At 46.5% G+C, this 20,293-nt stretch overlaps 1 protein-coding gene across 5 annotated transcripts in view; it reads left to right on the top strand.

Moving 5' to 3' along the window:
* The window catches only part of LOC138504626 (aminopeptidase N-like), a 554,696-nt gene extending 535,925 nt beyond the window's left edge, over positions 1–18,771 (top strand). For 4 of the 5 annotated variants that reach the window (XM_069625220.1, XM_069625223.1, XM_069625222.1 and 1 more), the window contains one exon: positions 13,721–18,771. In XM_069625220.1, coding sequence (XP_069481321.1) covers positions 13,721–13,879 — 159 coding nt within the window. In that variant the 3' untranslated portion in view covers positions 13,880–18,771. The remainder of the gene's footprint in view (positions 1–13,720) is intronic. The other variant, XR_011279874.1, reaches the window with a different exon arrangement.
* The last annotated feature ends 1,522 nt before the right edge of the window (positions 18,772–20,293 follow it).

Genomic DNA, 20,293 nt, shown 5'->3' on the forward strand with positions numbered 1-20,293 from the left:
GTTACAGAACCTTTCCCAATGTTCCGCGCATTGCTGTTGTAGTTTAAGTAGTAGCTCAGTGTCCACACTATCACTTCCTAATGTTCTTTCTAGTTCATCTTCAACTCTTTGTAGGTCAGCCAGAACCCCACCTTGCAGGCCCTTTGACTTAGCTATGGCTGCCACCCGCCTCACCACCTTAAAAGCTTCCCATAGTGTACCCGCCGAGTCAACACTACCAGTATTCATTTCAAAATATTAATGATCTCATCTCTTATGTCCTCACGAAAGACCGGATCTTTGAGTGCCTCCGCTCAGAGGCGCCACGTCGGGATCCGCGCCCTCGGGGGGCAGTATTGCCACCCAAGAATCAGGGGCGAGTGATCCGAGAGGACCCTCGCCTTGTGTTCTATTTGAGTGCTCTCTGCCACCACATCCGGCGTAGCAAAGACGTAGTCCAATCTCGTGGTAAGCTGCTGCGGGGCAGAATAATGCGAATATTGCCTATCGTTGGGATGTTTTGCTCCCCATACATCTACCAAGCCGAAATCATCTAGTAACACCTGCAATGCTTTGGCCGCTGGGGTGGGCCTATCAATCTTGCTGTCAGATCTATCCACCTTGGTGTTCATTACACCATTGAAATCCCCACCCCAAATAACCACGCTTCCCACACACATACTAAGACTGGTGCACAGAGTCCTGAAGTATGCCGCCGTGTTATCGTTGGGGGCATACGTATTCACGATGCATACCTCTTTATTCTCCAACATCCCTCTCAATATAACCACCCTCCCGTCAGTTTCCGCCATTTCCTGCAGTAGCTGAAACGGGACATGAGGTGCCACCCAGACAAGCACTCCCCTAGCGTAAGCGGAGTATGACAAACCCACCACAATCCCTTTCCATTTTTTCCCAACTAGCTCCAGCTTCTCCCGCGTCAAATGCGTCTCCTGTAACAATGCAACATCTATCTTTTGCCTTTTCAAATACAGCATGACCTTATTCCTCTTCATATAACTGTTAAGTCCCCTGACATTCCACGTCACTATCCTGAGATCTCCCATAGCGCTCCGATATCTTCCTCCCTCATTTCCAACCGAACCCTCCCGGTCATGCTATGCAGATACAACCCTCCAACTCTTCCATGCAGGCTCATGTTTAAACTTAAACTCCCCAAAACTATGTACACCCCAAACTTCCCACCTCCCTTCCCTCCCCCCACCCAACCCTTCCCCAACAACACCCCCTCCAACTGTTGCCCAGCTCCATCCCTGGATCTCAGGCACCCCCACATCTAGCCCCGTCCAGCACAAACCTATGCTCAGGGCTCAGTAGGGTAAAGTCGCCCTAATGGCCACTTAACTATTAGTATTTCGGGGGTGGTTGCCTCCATCCTATTGCTCCTATTAACACATGTATTACGCATTGTGTTAACCCTATGCAGCTTCCAATTGCAATTTACCTACTATATTCCAGTCCATGACGGGCACCAGGCGCGAATGCTATCCAGTGTTCGACCAGTCTCGCTTCCCGGTATAATCTGGTACCCCAAATGTCCGTGGCACCAGTTTTTCAGCCGTCCTGTTCCTGCTGGTCACGGTCCACTTCTTGTTCTGGGCAGCCCTGCAGATCCAACCACGTTACCACCTCTTCAGGAGTGTCAAAAAAGAGCGCTCTGCTCTTATGTAGTACCTTCAGCTTTGCCAGGTACAAAGCATGTACTTGATGCCTGCTGCTCGCAGCCTCCTCTTGACTGCCAAGTAGCTGTATCTTAGTCTCTGCACCAGCATCGTATAATCCGAGTATGCTGTAATGTTGCCGGATGCTCTCTGTATAGTCCCACCTTTACGAAAATATTCCCGGATCTTCTCCCTATCTCTATAGTTCAAGATCCATGTGATAATAGGTCGCGGCGGAGCCACAGGTCGCGGTTTCCTCATCAAGGCCCGGTGTGCCCGGTCCACCGTGAATCCCTGCGAAAGCTTATCTGCTCCTATTTCTTGTAGGATCATGTTTTCAACGTAGTTTGTAGGGTCTTGACCCTCCTCCCCCTCCGGCAGGCCGGCCACCCGTATGTTATTTCTCCTCGCTCTTCCCTCCGCTTCTTCCACCCGATTTTCAAGGTTAGCAGCCTGCTGTTTGAGCACATGAACTTCCTTTGCATTAGTTGTGCTGACATCAGTATTGGTCTTTACTGCCCTCTCCAGCCCACTTGTTCTCTCTGCCAGTCCCCTGACATCTTGCCGTAACAGGGCAAGTTCAGTCCCAACCGCATCGATTTTGCCCTCCAGGGCTGTCCGTAAGTCCGCCATTGCTGCGCCCCACTTGGTGCTCAGCTCCGATATAGCCTCCAGGATTTGGTGCTTATCTCCTTCTGGGGCTTCTTCGGCAGTAGTCGTGGACGTGCTCCGCTCCGATGTTGTGGGGGTCCTCTGCGCTTTCGCGAAGACCTCCATTGTGGGTTGTCTGGTCTTGGTTCTCAGACTTTTCACCGACATTATGCAACCCTGCAAAGGCCGATGGTACCTACAAGATGTATATACCCGTTTGCTGCGTCCCAACCCTTACGAGGCCGCTTCACGGTCCACCAGTGTAATCCTTTGTTCAGGATCGGTCGCCATTTTGTTTCGCAGGTACAGATCTCGGCGCCACTTATTGTGTCTGTATTTGCTCATCCACTCCTCGGCGCCTGTATATCTTTGTCTGTCATTTTGATCGATCCTCGAAGAACAGTCAATGAAGACGATTTCTCCTTCTGCCAATGCATTTTCCTTTACTCTTGGGATCTCATCATAGAATTCTTCATAGTTCACGCAATCATGTATTGGCTATCCTTCAGTAACTGGCTCTGCTATAAACATAGCTGGGTTCACTATTCTGCATCAAACTATTTTAATCGCTGGATTTGATATGACCACTTCATACGCAGACGCTCTTTGTGATGTCAATGTACCTTTCGGTTTCTCTAAAATGGCGAATAATGTGTGCTCAACAATGGTTGTAGCTTTCTCTATGGCGAAGGCGGTGGCAGCCAAACTTTTTACGCACGGGAAATGACCTCTCATTACTGGGTCAAAAATCCCACTGTAGTATGCGAGGGGCTTGTACCCCAACGTGGTTTTCTGTGTAAGGACTGCTGTCATAACAGTACCATCTGTGTGTGAAAACAGGTAAAATTCATCTGCATAATTGGGAATCCCTAAAGCTGGTGCTGTGCAATTGGCCTTTTTTAGTTTGTCAAACCCTTCCTCCATGGCCTTGGTCCACACAATTCTTTCTTTCGTTGCCTGTGCTTTCTTTAAGGCTTGTAATAAGGGTCTGGTATAAGAGCTGTAGTCAAAGACCCATGCCCTGACATTATTACATAATCCTAGAAAACTTTGCATCTGTTTTATCGTGTGCAGTTTAGCTGTTTTCAAAATAGCTTCAGCTCTTTCGGGAGTAACGTTTTTTCCCTCATATGAAATCAATTGGTCTATGTACAACACCTCTTGTTGACAATACTGTAACTTCTCCTTGTCAACTTTATATCCTTTCTCAGCAAGTTTGGTCATAACTGAATGGAATCAGGTCTGTACTCTTCCTCTGTTGTGCTGCAGACTAAAATGTCATCCAAGTATTGCAAAACAATACTCTCTAATGCAATGTTGCTTAAGTCCATCTGCAGGACTCTATTGAAAATCGAAGGAAACTCACAATATCATTGGGCAACATTGTGCTTTTCAGACGAACTTGCCTGAACGTGAAAGATGTCAAATCTTATGAGTCTTTGTGAAATGGGATTGAGAAAAATGCATCACCATGAAATAACGTGCATCAACAGGTATGTTACATAGAATTGTAGACGGGTTAGGGACTAGAGGGAACTCGACCTCTACTATCTGGTTAATCGGGTGAAGATCTCGTGCTAGCCTCCAAGACCCCCCTTCCCTTTTTTCACTGGGCAAATCGAAGTATTGCATGACGCTCTGACGTCACTAAGATACCTTGATCCATCATGGCAGAAATTGTCTTTAAAATCCCTTCATCTGCCTCCCTAGACATGGGATACTGTCGTGCTTTTGGTAAAATTGCTCCTGGTTTCAATTGAATCTTCACTTCTCCAACTCCTTTCAGTAAGCCTACGTCATAGGGGCCTGTAGTCCATGCTGAGACAGACACCTTTATCATGTCGTCATCCAAATATTCAGGACGTTGTTGTGCCAACATCATCCTTTGTGGTACCCCTCTTTTGATCATTTTCACCCAATAAATGAGATTAACCTCAAATGTCATCTCATCTTCACCTATTTATTCTTCAAACAGATCGTCATCAGTGACGTCAGTCAATCTGCAACCTTCCCCTGTGGTGATTATTGCACACCATTGTCTGCCTTCATCTTCACAGCCATCAACCAAAGCCATCTTTCCTTGCACTATGGCTGCTTGTATTGTTAAGGGAAGCACTCGTCCCTTTTCCTCATGCATACGTATTCGTGGTCTGAACAGAAACTCATCTGGTGTTCTCATTGTTCTGTCTGCAAGGCCTGGTAGCCATGAGATTAATATGTGCACTCCATATGCGAATCTCTCAGGTTTTAATGGAATAGCTCTCATGGCCATTCATCCTGCGTATGCTCTGATCATTCTGCATACGTTTAAATAGTGCATTCCTGGAGTTCAACACACTGTGCCTTCTTCAGTGAACGAGATTGTCATATTTAGCTTTGTCATCAAATCTCGTCCCAATATATTGACAGGCGTCTGTCTCGAATATAGTAGTGGAACTTTCATGTCGCATTCTCCTATAGAAACTGGAAGTTCTTTTGTGAAAGGAACACGGCTTGTGGCTCCTGTAAAACCTTAAGTATTCATGGCATCACCAGTTAAAGAAAACCTGCCTTCACGTATACATGAGCGTGTTGCACCCATGTCCACTAGGAACAAATATTCTTTATCCCCTATAGTGACATCTACCCTTGGTTCCTCATGAAGGTTTGGTGTCACTGATAGGATGGAACACATCAGGTCTCCCAGTGAGCTGTCCTAGGCCATGTACAATTTCGGCCCACAGTTAGTGAATGGATTTCCTCCATCACTCCTGACATTTCCTGCTCTAGAGCTCAATACCTGTCCTGTACCTGTAGTCTGTAGAAGTTGCATCGTAGACTGTTGAGACTGCCCGTGCAGGAAATTAGTTACAGTCTGTTGTGGATGTAAGCTTTGCTGCACTCTCTGCGCTTGCTGCTGTACAGTTTGATTCTACGCAAATCCAACTCCACCCTGCTGCGAGAACGCAAGTGGGTTCATTGTCCCCCTCTTGTAAATTGGTCATTTTGCACCATCCCTTCACTTCTGCAAATACGCGCTAGATGTTCTGTCATCCCACACGTCCAACATGTTGCAGTGGTCTGTTCTTTTGCCCATTTAGCATTTTCTGATTTCGGCCTTGCATATTCTGAAAACCTCCCTGATTATTATGCCATCCCCTTCCTTGGTAGCCTCTTCCTCTTGGGCTGAACCCATTATTGCTTTGATCGAACTGCCTTTGGTTATTAACCTGCATTGGATCCATCTGGGCTAGTTAACATTGCCCCTTCAATGGCATATTTTGGCAATTCTTTTCTACACTAATTTGGTGTATTCACCTTTTCTTGCGTCATTCTTCTTGCGATTTCTCTCTTGTAGCAGCCTGCAATAATGCGCAATTGTCAGTTGCATTTCAGACCATGATTTAGCTTCCTACCAATTTCTTGAGCTGCTTCTGCACCTGTTCTGGAAGCCCTTGACATAATATATGGTAAAACACGGGTATAGATTTCCCCCAAGATTCACGAGTTTCCAGCACCCATGCGCCTTGAAAAGTCTGAATGTAAAGCAACGGGTCATCTCTCTCTTGCATGTTACGCGCCATTATAGCTCCCATGTCAGAAGTGTCTGGGTATAGCACTCAAAGCGCTTTCCATACCGTGGTTCTGCAATTGTTTAATGGTGCTCTGCCATGTGCAGTATTAACTGTAGTCACACCAGGGTAACCTGCTCGTGTCCAAACATCATCAGTTCTGTCACCAAGTATGGCAATCAAAAGACCCTTGATATCCTCCATAGCCAACGTATTGCCTCTCGTAATTTTTTCTAAATCGTGTATCCATTTCCCAGCTCCAGATGTCAACATTGGGAGCTTGTTTTTTAGATTCTCTCTATCCATCTGTGACCATGGTGTATACTGGGCCCTTGTCCCTCCCTTCTCTAATAAGGGAAACTGTGACGCACTAAACTCCTTTTCTTCTCTCATCATTTGTCTGTCTAACGCAGGGGTAATATTCCCACATCGCCATCTGCCTGGCAATGTCCTTAAACTGCTTGTCTATGGCGGGGGAGACACCCCCCTCTGACCGTGTGGCAGTCCTTCATGCCGGTCTGACTGTGACATTGACTCTGGCACTTTCGATGTGGACGCAGTTGAATCCAACCATTTTATTCCCTTTCCCCTAGAGAAACGTTTCTCGCGACCTCGCTCTGTGTCTCTTTCTTCTCTCTCTTCTCTTCCACAGGCTTCCCTTTCTTCGTCTGATATTGCCTGTGCCCAACTTGTGCAGCTTTTCCATTCTTCCTCATTTCTATTTAGTGTTAGCCGATCTAACGACAGCTCTCTATGTCTGCTGCTGAGTGAAGCGTCCTCAGTATCATACAACTGAATGCTTTCAAGACGCCCATCCTTTCCCTTTCCTTGGGGTACTTTTTCTAGTCCCATCTCATCATATATCTCTTTGATTGTCTCTCCGATACTTCTGGTGTCAAAGTCATCTTCTAGAATTACTCTAGACATGCCTGGTATTGAATCGTACTCAGGAAATAATTCTTCTATATCTTCCCATTGTACTACTGGATTGGGTTTTCTAACTTCCCTTTCCAGATATTCGAGATCACATGTTCTCTGTCTTCGCTTGTGTTCTATGTCGTCATCAAACTCTCTACGTTTCTGCGCTTCCTCTCTAACCCTATCAGCTTCTTTTTTCCGTGTATCTCTTCGTTCATTCGCCCTTCATATTTCCTCATCTTTCCATCTTTTTATTCTCTTCTCGCGTATCTTTTGTTCTTCTTCCTCCATTCTCCTTAGTTCTATTCTTTCCTGTTCATCAGCTGTTCTTTGCTTATTATCGCGTTTTCTTTGTTCTTCCGCCTTTTCCTGTATTCTGCCCTGTTCATCATGGTTTAACTGGTCTCGTTTCTGCCTATCCTTTTTTCTTGCTCCTTCATCTCTCAATCGTCCTGCCTTTTCCTTATCCCTTCATTCTTGTTCGTCTCATTCTTCCCTTTGTCTCATGTCCTCAATGCCTTTACCATCGAGTTTCAATAAAATCTGACCTCCCATCCGTTCATTCTGTGTGAATGCTATCTCATCAGTTCCTTTCCTCATCGCCTTTCAATCTCTTTACCTCTCTTCCTGTACCTAGAGATGTACTTGCTTGTGATTGATCACCTTTTTCCTTTTCGCATCTCTCCTTGTCCCTCAGGACTTTGGAGGTACTATTTCTTTCCTTGTCTTGCTCTGGGCTTTCCTCACTACTTTGCGTAGGTGACTCATTTGACGGGTTTCTATATCCTGTGGCTGCTTTAAGTTCCCTTAGTGGATAAAATCCTTTATCTTTACTAGCTTCGTTTTTTATTTCAGACGGGGCGGGTGGCGCTGAAGGCTCTTCACCCCCTCTTTGCATATATTCAGTATCCAATCTAATGGCGGCTCCTCCTCTCTTTCTTCCTGGTACATCTTCCAAAGTTCTAGACTAGCCAGGCGCTTGTATAATTTTTTGCCAGTATACATGGCATGTAAATATGTCGTCATGTGCTGCAGGACCGTTTTAGATAGCGATCCACCTTGCGGCCACAGCATAAACATTTTGTCTGCGGTCCCTTTAACCCATTCCGCACTGTACTGTTTAAGTTAGGTGCGTGTTTTAGCAACTGTTTGCACATGTGTATTAACAGAGTAAAGTCTTCCATGCTTAACTCATTTATCCCTTATTCATATAACACGCTTATTTTTTCACTTTACACATTATTACAATTGCTTCTTACCAATCAACAATATGAGCGAGCGTCAATCGTTGCAAGCTCCAATCCCGTTATTTCAACAATAATTTTACTTTAATCTTGCTAAAAAACAACCATCAATCAATGTCATGAGTTTCCCTTTACAATTGTGCAGTTTTCGTGCTCTTTTTTCACAAAAACAGTTTTTAACTATGACATCATGAGTTAACTAAAACAAACAGACAAACTCTGGCCGGCCACATGAACCTAACATGTAACGTGATTGGTTATAGGAAGGTAACTTAACATAGGTACTATATCTGTATATGGTAACGAGGAGAGGGGATTAGATAATAAATGTCAGGTGGGGCATCTAAGCCCTCCCTTCAAAATGGCCACTATGAACGTCACTAAAAGTACGACATCTCATTGGCTCTAGTCACTATAGGACCTTAGTTTACATGGTCCATTATGATTGGGTTGGCATCAGCCCCACTCATACTTTTCCACCTACATCTAGCAGCGCGCAGAAGGAACATCCAGGTGCAGAGAAGATCGTCTGCACCCCAGATTCCCACCAATTATGCTACAATCAATCATCTCCTCAGTAGTCATGTGTCAATTACTGCTTAGTAGTTTGACCTTTTGTCTGTTCTGTACTCTGAGAACTTTCAAGGAGTATGGGCATGGCAGGGATCCATGCGTAGGTGTGAAAGTCTCCTTCTTCCAACCTGCCTTTGTCACGTGACTGAACACTGTGAAATCGGCTTTTCTCTGTGTCTTTTCGTATATTTGATTTAATTCTACCAGTCTTCTGACGTCTGTGGCTTATCTTGACCTTTCTGAACAGGATCCTCTGTTCTCTTCTCTCCTTAATTGTATCTAAGGTTGGCCTATTCCAGTCATATAAGACCTTGGTTTCTTGGGATGGTCATCCTTAGCTGAGTATTATTCTGTCTTGATTCTCGATTTTCTTGCTGCGACACACTCCATCTGAGGCTTTGCATCTGTACACGTTTAAACTAACTGAATATCTTCATCATATATGTGGCATAAGTTTCTTCATCTTGACATCAACTTCTTCACCTTAGGCTCAAGATGTCACTTATCCATGGTATTTTGTCTCTTTGTCAGTATTCTCAGGTCATTATATCTTCTATATGTGTGTCAGTCCGATTTCTTATGATGTCACCATTCATCTTCCTTCATTATCTTCTTTGCTTCTTCAGGTATTTTATTCAAACAACCCTCATATTGTTTAGGATGTAGGTATCCTTCTTTAATGTATACCTTATTGTCCATGTTTTCTTAGGTGGCGGTATATTAACTGTCAACCTGATAGGTACTGGGCAGAGCCCATGTGCTGCTCTCTGCTGATTTAACTGTTCATCATACGTCACATATTTTGGTGTCAACCCAATAGGTAATGGGAGGGGGGCAACTGGAGTGGGGACGATACTCGACACTTCCTGTTCACAGTCGAGTCCTCGAACCGTATTTGGCTGCACTGCTGACTGTTGTCATAGTGCAGTGACCAGAGCTGTCCGAGACACCTGGACCAGCATTACAGATCCACCAACCATCACAGAGACAATGAATCCTGGCCCCGAGCCGCAGCGCCGGACATCCTGCACACATCAGTCCAGCCTTGCTTGCCGAACTGTCTGCTGCCTGGTACCCGCAGCTGTCCCATGCCACTAACTCTGTCTCAAGGGCTGTTAAGCACCCTGGAACTGCCTCGACGTTGCCAAGCACCAGGAACTTCTTTAGCACCAGGTACATTGTGGTTCTGCCCCCCTGGACCTTCTCTGAAGGCCCATAGAGACAGTTACGACCCTTTGGCCCTTTGGTGCTGGAACCAAATAATCTTGAACAGTAAGACTGATTACTTTACCAACTTCCCGCCTGTCAGTATCCAGAATGCATCCCTTTCCTTGGTGAAACTGTATGTCTTCTGTGTTTCTTTACAGGGTGGGTTGCATTTTGTGGTGTGCTAGAACTGTCTGTTGTAGTAATAATAAAGTAGATATTTGTATACAACCTTGACTGGACAGTGCCTTTTATCATTGGGTAATAATTATATTTTCGCTGTGTTGCAACTAACCAAAGAACCACGACCTTGTGCATATAAGTCTGCCGTTCCATCCACCTTACAAATATTGGACAATGAGGTCTTATTATTCACTTGTATGCCAATCTGTTTGGATCCCTTCTGGTGTACAAGAGGTGTGGGGTTGATTGATGGTTTAGAAACCGATGTTCATCCCTGGACCACTGGTCCCCCGGAAGTTGATTCATCACATTGGTGGCAGTGGTGGGATCGGTTGGAGCCTTGCGCACAGCGTAGTCACCCAGCGGTAAAAGTACTGTTGCAGGCACCGTTTAGTCACTGCTAGGTAATAGTAATAGTCAAAGAGACTATAAAAGGCATCACCAAGGATTTCCTGCGTCTTATGTCAAGAGAGTGGACTTCCCTACAGCACTAAGGTTAATAAACCTGAGTTGCTCGCCAGCCTCCAACCTTGGGTTGAAGCAAGGGCAGTTGGGGAGAATACCCCAGGGGACTGGCTAGGCCCAGGGTACATGAACAGACAAGACCTTCTGGAGGGGGTAAATGATAAGGATGACCCTATGAGCAATGTTTCTCGCCAATCATCCTGCCCGGGGTCAAGTGTGGTTTCTCAACACTCGACAGTGCACACCGAAAAGAAGAGCACAGGCACCCCTAACACTGGGACACCTGCGTTCTCACCACCCAAAGGTTGTTTGATGTGTAAGGAGCTAGCCCATAGGAAAGGGGATCCTGCTTGCAAAGGCTTACCCAGGCAAGCCATAGTGAATGTTGAACTCATGGAGGAGGCCAACATTACTGTGGGCTTCTCAAAGGAAGATTTCCCAGTAGGCCAGGGAGTGGCCAAATGTGGAGTCGTTGCTCAGAGTGGGAACGGTACCGGGTCTCCAGAAGACATCCCAGTGCCCAATAATACTCAGCTCTATCTAGAACACATGTACATCAATGGACACAAAACTCCTGCGGTCCGAGACACTGCGGCTAGCGTCACCTCTGTCACCCGGCAGTGGGTCCAGCCAGGCCAGTGTATTGACGGCCCTGAGTTGTGCGTACGTGGATTTGATGGTAAGAGTAAATGCCCCTTGGCGATAGTAGAGTTCAGCTGGCGAGGTGTAACAAGCCAGTGCTATGTAGCGGTGAAAGACTCCATCCCTGTCCCCTGTCTGTTGGGTAATGACCTTCCTGATCCCGAGATAGTCGCAGTGTCTAGACGATCGAGGGCCAAAGAGAACACCAGATTGAATGCTTTGAAAGCCTTAGGGCCTGGAGATTTTTCCGAGGGCTTGTTGGAAGAACTGGCGTGGCTGGTAGCTCATAGTCCAGTTCCACAGACTACTGAGCCGCCTACTCCTGCGGGAGAGGGGCTACTAGCCACAGAGGACCCTACTTTGGTAGCAGGGGACTCTGTCACTTCAGAGTTGCCTGGCGCAGCGCAGGAACCAGAGGTGGAGGACCAGGTAGGCACAGATCTGAAGGGTCTGCCCAAGCTGGATGAGTTTGCCTCAGCTGGGGGCCCAGGTCAGACTGACCTCTACACCGCCCAGAAAGAGTGTCCCACTCTGGTGGGTGTGCAGAAGCAGGCGGAGTTTTATTGTGTAATATTTAAACAACTAGGTTGTCTTAATAAGGTAAGCATTTTATTTGTAAACAGTTGCAATTGAACTTTTTTTAGTGAATGCTAAAGTAAATCTCTTTTCTCTACAAAAGTGAAAGTATTATTTTAGCTTTCACTATGTTGGGTTAAATTAGGTTGGGGGGTCTTTTTGAAAGACATCTTGATTGGAAATTCCTTGAATCCAAAAAGTATTTTCTGTTGTTTTCCCGGCTGCTTCTGAAGTCAGAATATATGGAATGCAGTAATTGCTGGTAGTTATTGACTGCATTCTGAACATTCTGATTGGCAGAGAGGAGGTCAATAACAACTCTTATATGCTAATATCTATCTATTTTGTATAATCTCTACTGGTATATTTCTATTGTAATGCACATGTATTTGGCATTCCTTTGGTTAGTTACATGAGCCATGAGCATCATTGCAGTCTGATTTAGTTGCCCCCCCCTGTTTCCTCCCCCTTCCCCTACCTCTGGCCACTTCTCTAGAATTGCAATCCCTGTCTGCTGAAAAGTGAACATTAGTGAAACCCCATCTCAGCTTAATGGCTGCCCACTCTAGGACTTCATACCTCCTTCTGTTTGCACCCTGCCCGTCTAGCTCGTCGAAGTCCCGTTAGAGTTTCTAATCTTTCTCCAAATTAATTACCCCTCTTAACACTTGTCCGTTACTTTAGCACCCCCCTCCTTTTAGCAGCTCCTCCTCTTTCTTTCAAATGACAGTAGCCCAACCACAGTTTCCCTACTGCCCCCCTACACTTTTTATAGCTGTCGTTATCTAATGCTCTGACACCTTAACCAGATAGTGGACTGATACATAAATAGATATGGTGATCTACTCAGAATCAGACTCGTGGGGTGATCTGGGGAGACTGGGGTTCAGCCATAGCTCTCCACTTGGTTCCAAAGTCCACAGCTATCACCCTACATTTTCAGAGCAGGAACCTGAACACCAACCCTCCCCTCCATATATGTATTGTGCAATGGCCAGAAAAGATTAGCAATACTTCCCTTGCTTAGACTGAGGACAAGACGCAGCATCCCCTCCAGCTGTATCTTGGAGACGGAGTAGCAATGCTTCCCTTGCTTAGACTGAGGACACGACGCAGCATCCCCTCCCGCTGTGTCTTGGAGAAGGAGTAGCAATGCTTCCCTTGCTTAGACTGAGGACAAGACGCAGCATCCCCTCCCGCTGTATCTTGGAGACGGAGTAGCAATGCTTCCCTTGCTTAGACTGAGGACAAGACGCAGCATCCCCTCCCGCTGTGTCTTGGAGGCTGAGTTGCAATGCTTCCCTTGCTTAGAATGAGGACAAGACGCAGCATCCCCTCCCGCTGTGTCTTGGAGAAGGAGTAGCAATGCTTCCCTTGCTTAGACTGAGGACAAGATGCAGCATCCCCTCCCGCTGTATCTTGGAGACGGAGTAGCAATGCTTCCCTTGCTTAGACTGAGGACAAGACGCAGCATCCCCTCCCGCTGTGTCTTGGAGGCTGAGTTGCAATGCTTCCCTTGCTTAGAATGAGGACAAGACGCAGCATCTCCTCCAGCTGTGTCTTGGAGACTGAGTGGTAATGCTTCCCTTGCTTAGACTGAGGACAAGACGCAGCTGATTGGCAATGCTTCCCTTCCTTAGACTGAGGACAAGACGCTGCATCTCCTCCAGCTGTGTCTTGGAGACTGACTGGCAATGTTTCCCCTGCTTAGACAGAGGACAAGACATGTCCTCCAGCTGTGTCTTGGAGACTGAGTGGCAATGCTTCCCTTGCTTAGACTGAGGACAAGACGCAGCTGAGTGGCAATGCTTCCCTTCCTTAGACAGAGGACAAGACATGTCCTCCAGCTGTGTCTTGGAGACTGAATCTCTGACAGGCGACTCGCGGGCCGCAGCTCAGAACCCCCAGTGCCCGAGACAGGCATCAAATGGCACAGCTGACTAACCAGAGATAATTTGTCTGGATTTTGCAGAAAAGGGCCGGTAGGAAAGGAAACAGAACGAATGATTATCCATTTTCTGATGTTCCACTGCCTCTGTTCTTCTTGTAGCTGCAGCAGTTTAAGAAGGACAATGAAGACGTTGGCTTTGGTCCTGCCACCCGGGCACTGGAGCAGGCGCTGGAGAAGACCAAGGCCAACATCAAATGGGTGCAGGAGAACCGCGAGCCCGTGAAGAAGTGGTTTGAAGCCGAAGCCCGACGCTCTTAACTGAAGTTCACAATTTCACGAATGGTTTCTGTGACCCAGCACTTTTCAGGACTCTGAGGGGGTGGGGGCGGCGGGGTGCCATGTGTAATATACGTGCAGAGCGCCGGTCTGGGGCAAGGGACCCTCTAAGACTCCCTTGCTTCCATTGCGCGTTGCTTGGAGGCCCCTTTGACACCTTGCCGCCCTCATCATGTGTGTGTGAGAGAGATTTGCCCCCTCTCTAGGAACCAGGAATGATGGTGTTATATTAACAATGTCAGGGTGCATGGGAGACGCGTACGCTGGATTGGGGCAAGTGGGCAAAGGTTTGAGAAAGTGGGAGTCCTACTAACTGCACTTGCATGGGGTGTGGCGCTGCTATTTGGAGAGAGTTGAAAAGGAGAAACAGCCATGTAAATCGAGATACCTCTGAATCATTGCTGTGCCCACATTGGCATGCATTATTTAAAGTGCTTTATTGAGGTTTGCCAAATTAAAAAGAGACCTTCCATAGAAACGTGTATGATTCTGAAGTACGCTGACTGGCAGCGCACGTGCCTTGCCTTGCCCATGCCATCTGCCATAAAGCCTGGCACCGCAGTGCCCTTTCCTAACATACATTAACATTCCAACGTGGGGCTTTTATGTAACATGACACGTGTGGTCTCTTCCGCTCGCTCTCTATCAAGACGGGGCATGGCATTGGCACTGCGACCCCTTGCCCCCTCCCCTCAAGCACTTCGCTGGCCTATCTTGGCGTGACCATGGAAACAACATCACATGGCACCGAAGCAAAAGGAAATAAGAGATAATATCAAAACCACACAGGAGAGCAGAAGAAATCCAGGCCAGACTCGACACCTCGAGGGGGAGGCCTGGGAAAGGCCCCCGAGCTGCCAACCTTGCACCTTCAACGCACTGGAGGCCATTTGAATTTGAAGTCTACATTCCATGGAAGGGCCACTTCAGTTTGCATTTTATTGCACAAGGGCCCCTCCTTGCAATGTGCCACTTTTCCACCACTTATTGGACACGTTAGTAGTAAAACCTTCAGGGGCTTTAGTTGTTACTTTTGCTCCACGTTCGTGGACGCGGGTAAATGCCGGACACAAGTAAAGGTTGCTGCAGGGATTCACAATGGATTGCTGTGGAATCCGTCTGCTTTCACCAGACGGTCATTTCAAGTGGATGCCATAGGAATCCCTTGCATTCCTAGCAGAATGAAAATACGCAGCCGCGTTTCTCAGGCACAGCGGCAAAAGCAGGCAGACGTTCAAAAGCAGGCACAGCGGCAAAAGCAGGCACAGCAGCAAAAGCAGGCAGACGCGCCAAACGAGACGCAGCAGCAAAAGCAGGCAGACGTGTAAAAGCAGACAGAGCGGCAAAAGCAGGCACAGTGGCAAAAGCAGGCGGATGTCTAAAAGCAGGCACAGCGGCAAAACAAGGCAGACGCGCAAAAGGAGCCACAGCAGTAAAAGCAGGAGGAGGTGTAAAAGCAGGCACAGCGGCAAAAGCAGGCAGACACGCAAAAGCAGGCAGGCGCACAAAAGGAGGCACATCGACAAAAGCAGGCGGACTCACAAAAGCAGGCACAGCGGCAAAAGCAGGCAAATGGGCAAAATTCCTCCTGCACCCGAACTCCACCTGACAATTTAAATAAAATCCTACAAGTTGGGATTTGTTCACAGCCAATCTATGCAATACTCTGCATTTTTCCTAGGCTAATAACTAACATTTTAGCCTGTACTTGAGCCGTAGTCACGCACACCATCTGCAAGTGTGTGTCCTGGCTGAGAGTTCATACAATATCACGTGTCAGCACATGATCACAAATGGCTCTTGACAGGAACCCCAATATCTTCTCAAATATTCCCAAAAAGCAAGTCCTCGCTATTCATACTGCCTCGCGGTGTTTCACTGATACAGAAGTATTCCCCAAGATAGAGAATTAGCTTAAATACTCTGTGCATTTATTTTGCTGACCTCTGGTGGTTTCCTTCAAGTAGACGATGAAAAGTAAACTCTTATTGAAGGCCAAGAATCATGCAGAAAGACTGGCAGCGCTCTAGCTTCTGGGACAGTCAACGGTCATCAAGCTGGTGACCAAGGATACCACTGTGTTGCATTGTCCAACTCCACCTGGCGAGCCGAAGCCTGAAGACCAAGAATCATGCAGAAAGACTGGCAGCGCTCTAGCTTCTGGGACAGTCATCAAGCTGGTGACCAAGGATACCACTGTGTTGCATTGTCTGACTCCACCTGGCGAGCCGAAGCCTGAAGACCAAGAATCATGCAGAAAGACTGGCAGCGCTCTAGCTTCTGGGACAGTCAACGGTCTTCAAGCTGGTGGCCAAAGATTCTACTGTGTTGCATTGTCTGACTCCACCTGGCAAGTTGAAAGTAGAAGACCAAGAATCATGTAGAAAGACTGGCAGCGCTCTAGCTTCTGGGACAGTCAACGGTCTTCAAGCTGGTGGCCAAAGATTCTACTGTGTTGCATTGTCTGACTCCACCTGGCAAGTTGAAAGTAGAAGACCAAGAATCATGTAGAAAGACTGGCAGCGCTCTAGCTTCTGGGACAGTCAACAGTCATCAAGCTGGTGGCCATGGATACCACTGTGTTGCATTGTCCAACTCCACCTGGCGAGCCGAAGCCTGAAGACCAAGAATCATGCAGAAAGACTGGCAGCGCTCTAGCTTCTGGGACAGTCATCAAGCTGGTGGCCATGGATACCACTGTGTTGCATTGTCCAACTCCACCTGGTGAGCCGAAGCCTGAAGACCAAGAATCATGCAGAAAGACTGGCAGCGCTCTAGCTTCTGGGACAGTCAACGGTCTTCAAGCTGGTGGCCAAAGATTCTACTGTGTTGCATTGTCTGACTCCACCTGGCAAGTTGAAAGTTGAAGACCAAGAATCATGTAGAAAGACTGGCAGCGCTCTAGCTTCTGGGACAGTCAACGGTCATCAAGCTGGTGGCCATGGATACCACTGTGTTGCATTGTCCAACTCCACCTGGCGAGCCGAAGCCTGAAGACCAAGAATCATGCAGAAAGACTGGCAGCGCTCTAGCTTCTGGGACAGTCAACGGTCTTCAAGCTGGTGGCCAAAGATTCTACTGTGTTGCATTGTCTGACTCCACCTGGCAAGTTGAAAGTAGAAGACCAAGAATCATGTAGAAAGACTGGCAGCGCTCTAGCTTCTGGGACAGTCAACGGTCATCAAGCTGGTGGCCATGGATACCACTGTGTTGCATTGTCCAACTCCACCTGGCGAGCCGAAGCCTGAAGACCAAGAATCATGCAGAAAGACTGGCAGCGCTCTAGCTTCTGGGACAGTCAACGGTCATCAAGCTGGTGGCCAAGGATTCCACTGTGTTGCATTGTCTGACTCCACCTGGCGAGCCGAAGGTTGAAGACCACTAGTCTAATCACGCACAGCATCTGAACCTGCGGAGTATGTCTCCGCCGTGCGATTCCAGATGTTACCACAGTGCCTGTACAGAGGCTGTTCTGATTCCTAGCACTCAGAGCCACCACCTCCAGCGTGGGAAGTGAGTGCATTTCAGTTTCCCCCTCTCCAAATAGTGCCATTTCTTTCAACGAATGCCACTGTAGTGAATGTGTAAAGCCAAAGGCTGGACACTCACCAAATGCCCACAGCCGTTTGACACGTAGATTCAGATGACACAATCATTTCATAAATGCCTTTGTCTGCCTCCCTTGACCTGGGATACTGTTAAACTCGGGTTAAGATGGCTCCCTCCTTCAGTTTTATTTGTACCGCTCCAATCCCTTTCAGCAGACCTACATCATATGGGCCACTAGTCCATATAACACTTGCTACTTTTTCCAAATCCTGTTGCAAGAACGTTGGTACTTTTAGATCATACACCTGCAAGTGTCTGCTTGGGTGTGGAAAATGCACTGGATAAGTTGACCAATACCCTTATAAGTTTTAACGCAGACGGCGTTAACTAGAATTTGATTTTCCATTTGTGCGTCTCTCCGGTCACAGGACAATTATGCAGGTGTAGGTGCATTATGCACTTCTAAGTTACACTTATGCACACTGGATAACCCTCAATGAATCGGGCATAAATCACAAAGTCACACTTACACCTCAATAAATCCAGAGGCTGATTTATCCACCAGATAACACGAGTAATTGTAAATGATTCTTCTCTTTCCCAGAGTAAGTCAGGTGTAAGCAAGAATCATTCTTGCAAACTTCTTTCTGAATCAACTTGTCTATTCTAAGGAATAAGTCGAGAGTAGGCCAGATATCAACCAGTAGCTTCTGTGAATTCGCTCCTTTCTGATTTGGCCCCATACTCCTACCCGGAAACCAAGGTTTGTATAAACACATGGGACCAATCAGCTCATAACATTCCCCATGTTGAAAGTTACCTTTAATCCAGTCTACAGAGCAGGGGGCACATGCCTTTCACCCTCATTCCAGAACATCTGTCCCTTGAGACAGGGAATCCGACTTCTCACATGTTATGATTATTTTGACCATCAGTAACTCACGAGCCACGCTGCTATGAACCTTTGCTCTATTCAATGAAAAGCTGATCCTATGATTAGATTTCAGACTTATTATTCACATGCAGCTTCCTGGAGTGGCGCCTTACCAAACTTTTGCATTGAAATGAAAAATCGAAGAGTGGAATTTGGACATTGATAGTGTTTGTCTCGTAGACATCTCTCTGAACGCCTTGCTTCACCGCTGACAGAGATATGCCTTATCAGGGATCGATAGCAGGCTTACGTAGGCCACTATTTCCTTATAGAGAAATCCAACAGGAAGCAAATGCCTTAGCTTGAATGAAGATATAGAAATAAAAATATGTGGAACTTAATTACAATGACTGTTTCTATTTTTTAATTGAATAAAAATACTGGTAAACAATGCAATGTGAGATATTGTATGTTATAGTGTCACATTATGTTACAATGTTAATATAGGCCCAAATGCACCAATAAGAGAAAAATACTCAATAACGGAGTAAACCAAGTGCACGAGAAAACACAGCTTTATTCCAATACAGGCGGCCACTGGGAGAGTTTACAAAACAATCTCAAAATGGTGTTAGGAACAATAACATTTAAAGGAAGAAATTGTCATGATTGACGTCATAGTACAATCACTACACACTTCTATTCTCGTTTTTGATTGGTTGGTAGAGTATAGAACATATAGTTATCTAGAAGTGAACCCTTTTATAATTGGTCCTTCTGCAACTGGCAACCCCTCCTAGAGTCAACCCTCTACAGATAATACATTTCAAGCTAACATACTATTTGTTTACTTTCTACTACATTTTTCGATAAGAAGAACAGACTTCGATTGGTCGGTCACTTGCTCATCCGACCTCAAACACTTTTATGTGGTGCCAAATTACATGGTGAGGAAGGAGAGATGGGTGAACTGCTATGATCCAGTTTAAAGAAGCTGCTCTCCTCTGTTCCAAGGATGGAGGCCTTATCTGCCAGTCCGTTCATGGTCTTGTCTGTCATCTCTGTGTCTGGATGTGCTAAGGAAGTGACAGGTGCACTATCTAATTGGGCCTGAAATGACTGGCCATTGTTGGGAATCACATGGTAGAGGACCACTGTTTTGAGCTCAATTTCATCTTTTTATTGGATTTTCAGCTATCTTATCCTGCGTGTGCTTTCCTTTACCTGCAAAGCGGGGGGCTCTGTATTCTTTTGTTATGGGATCACTTGGCAGAGTAGCTACTGGCACCTGGTATTCAAGGCTACGTGTATTTCTCACTACTACCAATTGAAACTAATTAACTTCATTGATCGCAACTTTGTACCATGGGAAATGTTATCCGGTGCAGTTTCAACTTCTAAGCAAAACTTCCTTCAGCGCACTGACCTTGGTCTACTGTTTACGCTACGTGAAGCCTGGAAACTGTGTGTTAAGCAATTTCATGTGAGGATAAAGTGTTTAGGATTGAGGCCTTGCAGGGTTTGGTCTGAGTAATGGCCGTACTCTGGTTCATTCTCTGCCATGTTAGTGTTATTCGTGTCTGCATGTGAGTGTTCATCGTGTCTACATGCGAGTGTCACCACTTAATTAATCTCTGCCTGTGTATGTAGCAAAATGCGATCTCCCTGTCACCCTACTTAAGGTGCACAATCTTTTTCACTTTCAGTGGTAACTGTGTGGCTCTTGGTGTTTTACTGACTGGTTCTCAGCTTATACTTTTGTTCATGTTTGGGAGCGGATGGGGATGTGGGCAGACGTGGTGCAACTTTCATCTAAATGATCACAACATTAAGCTTGTACAGTGCCACACATAGCACCGGGCTGTGTCTGGGAACATGCTGTGTCAAATCGCAGGCAAGGTATTAGACTCTTCGGGACTAGGCTACACTCAGGAGGTTTGCCAAAAACACCATTTATTTTCAGTGGTCTTCCA

The sequence above is a fragment of the Ambystoma mexicanum genome, chromosome 11 (assembly GCF_040938575.1).
Source record: "Ambystoma mexicanum isolate Mex_15411 chromosome 11, UKY_AmexF1_1, whole genome shotgun sequence".
Taxonomy (NCBI): domain Eukaryota; kingdom Metazoa; phylum Chordata; class Amphibia; order Caudata; family Ambystomatidae; genus Ambystoma; species Ambystoma mexicanum.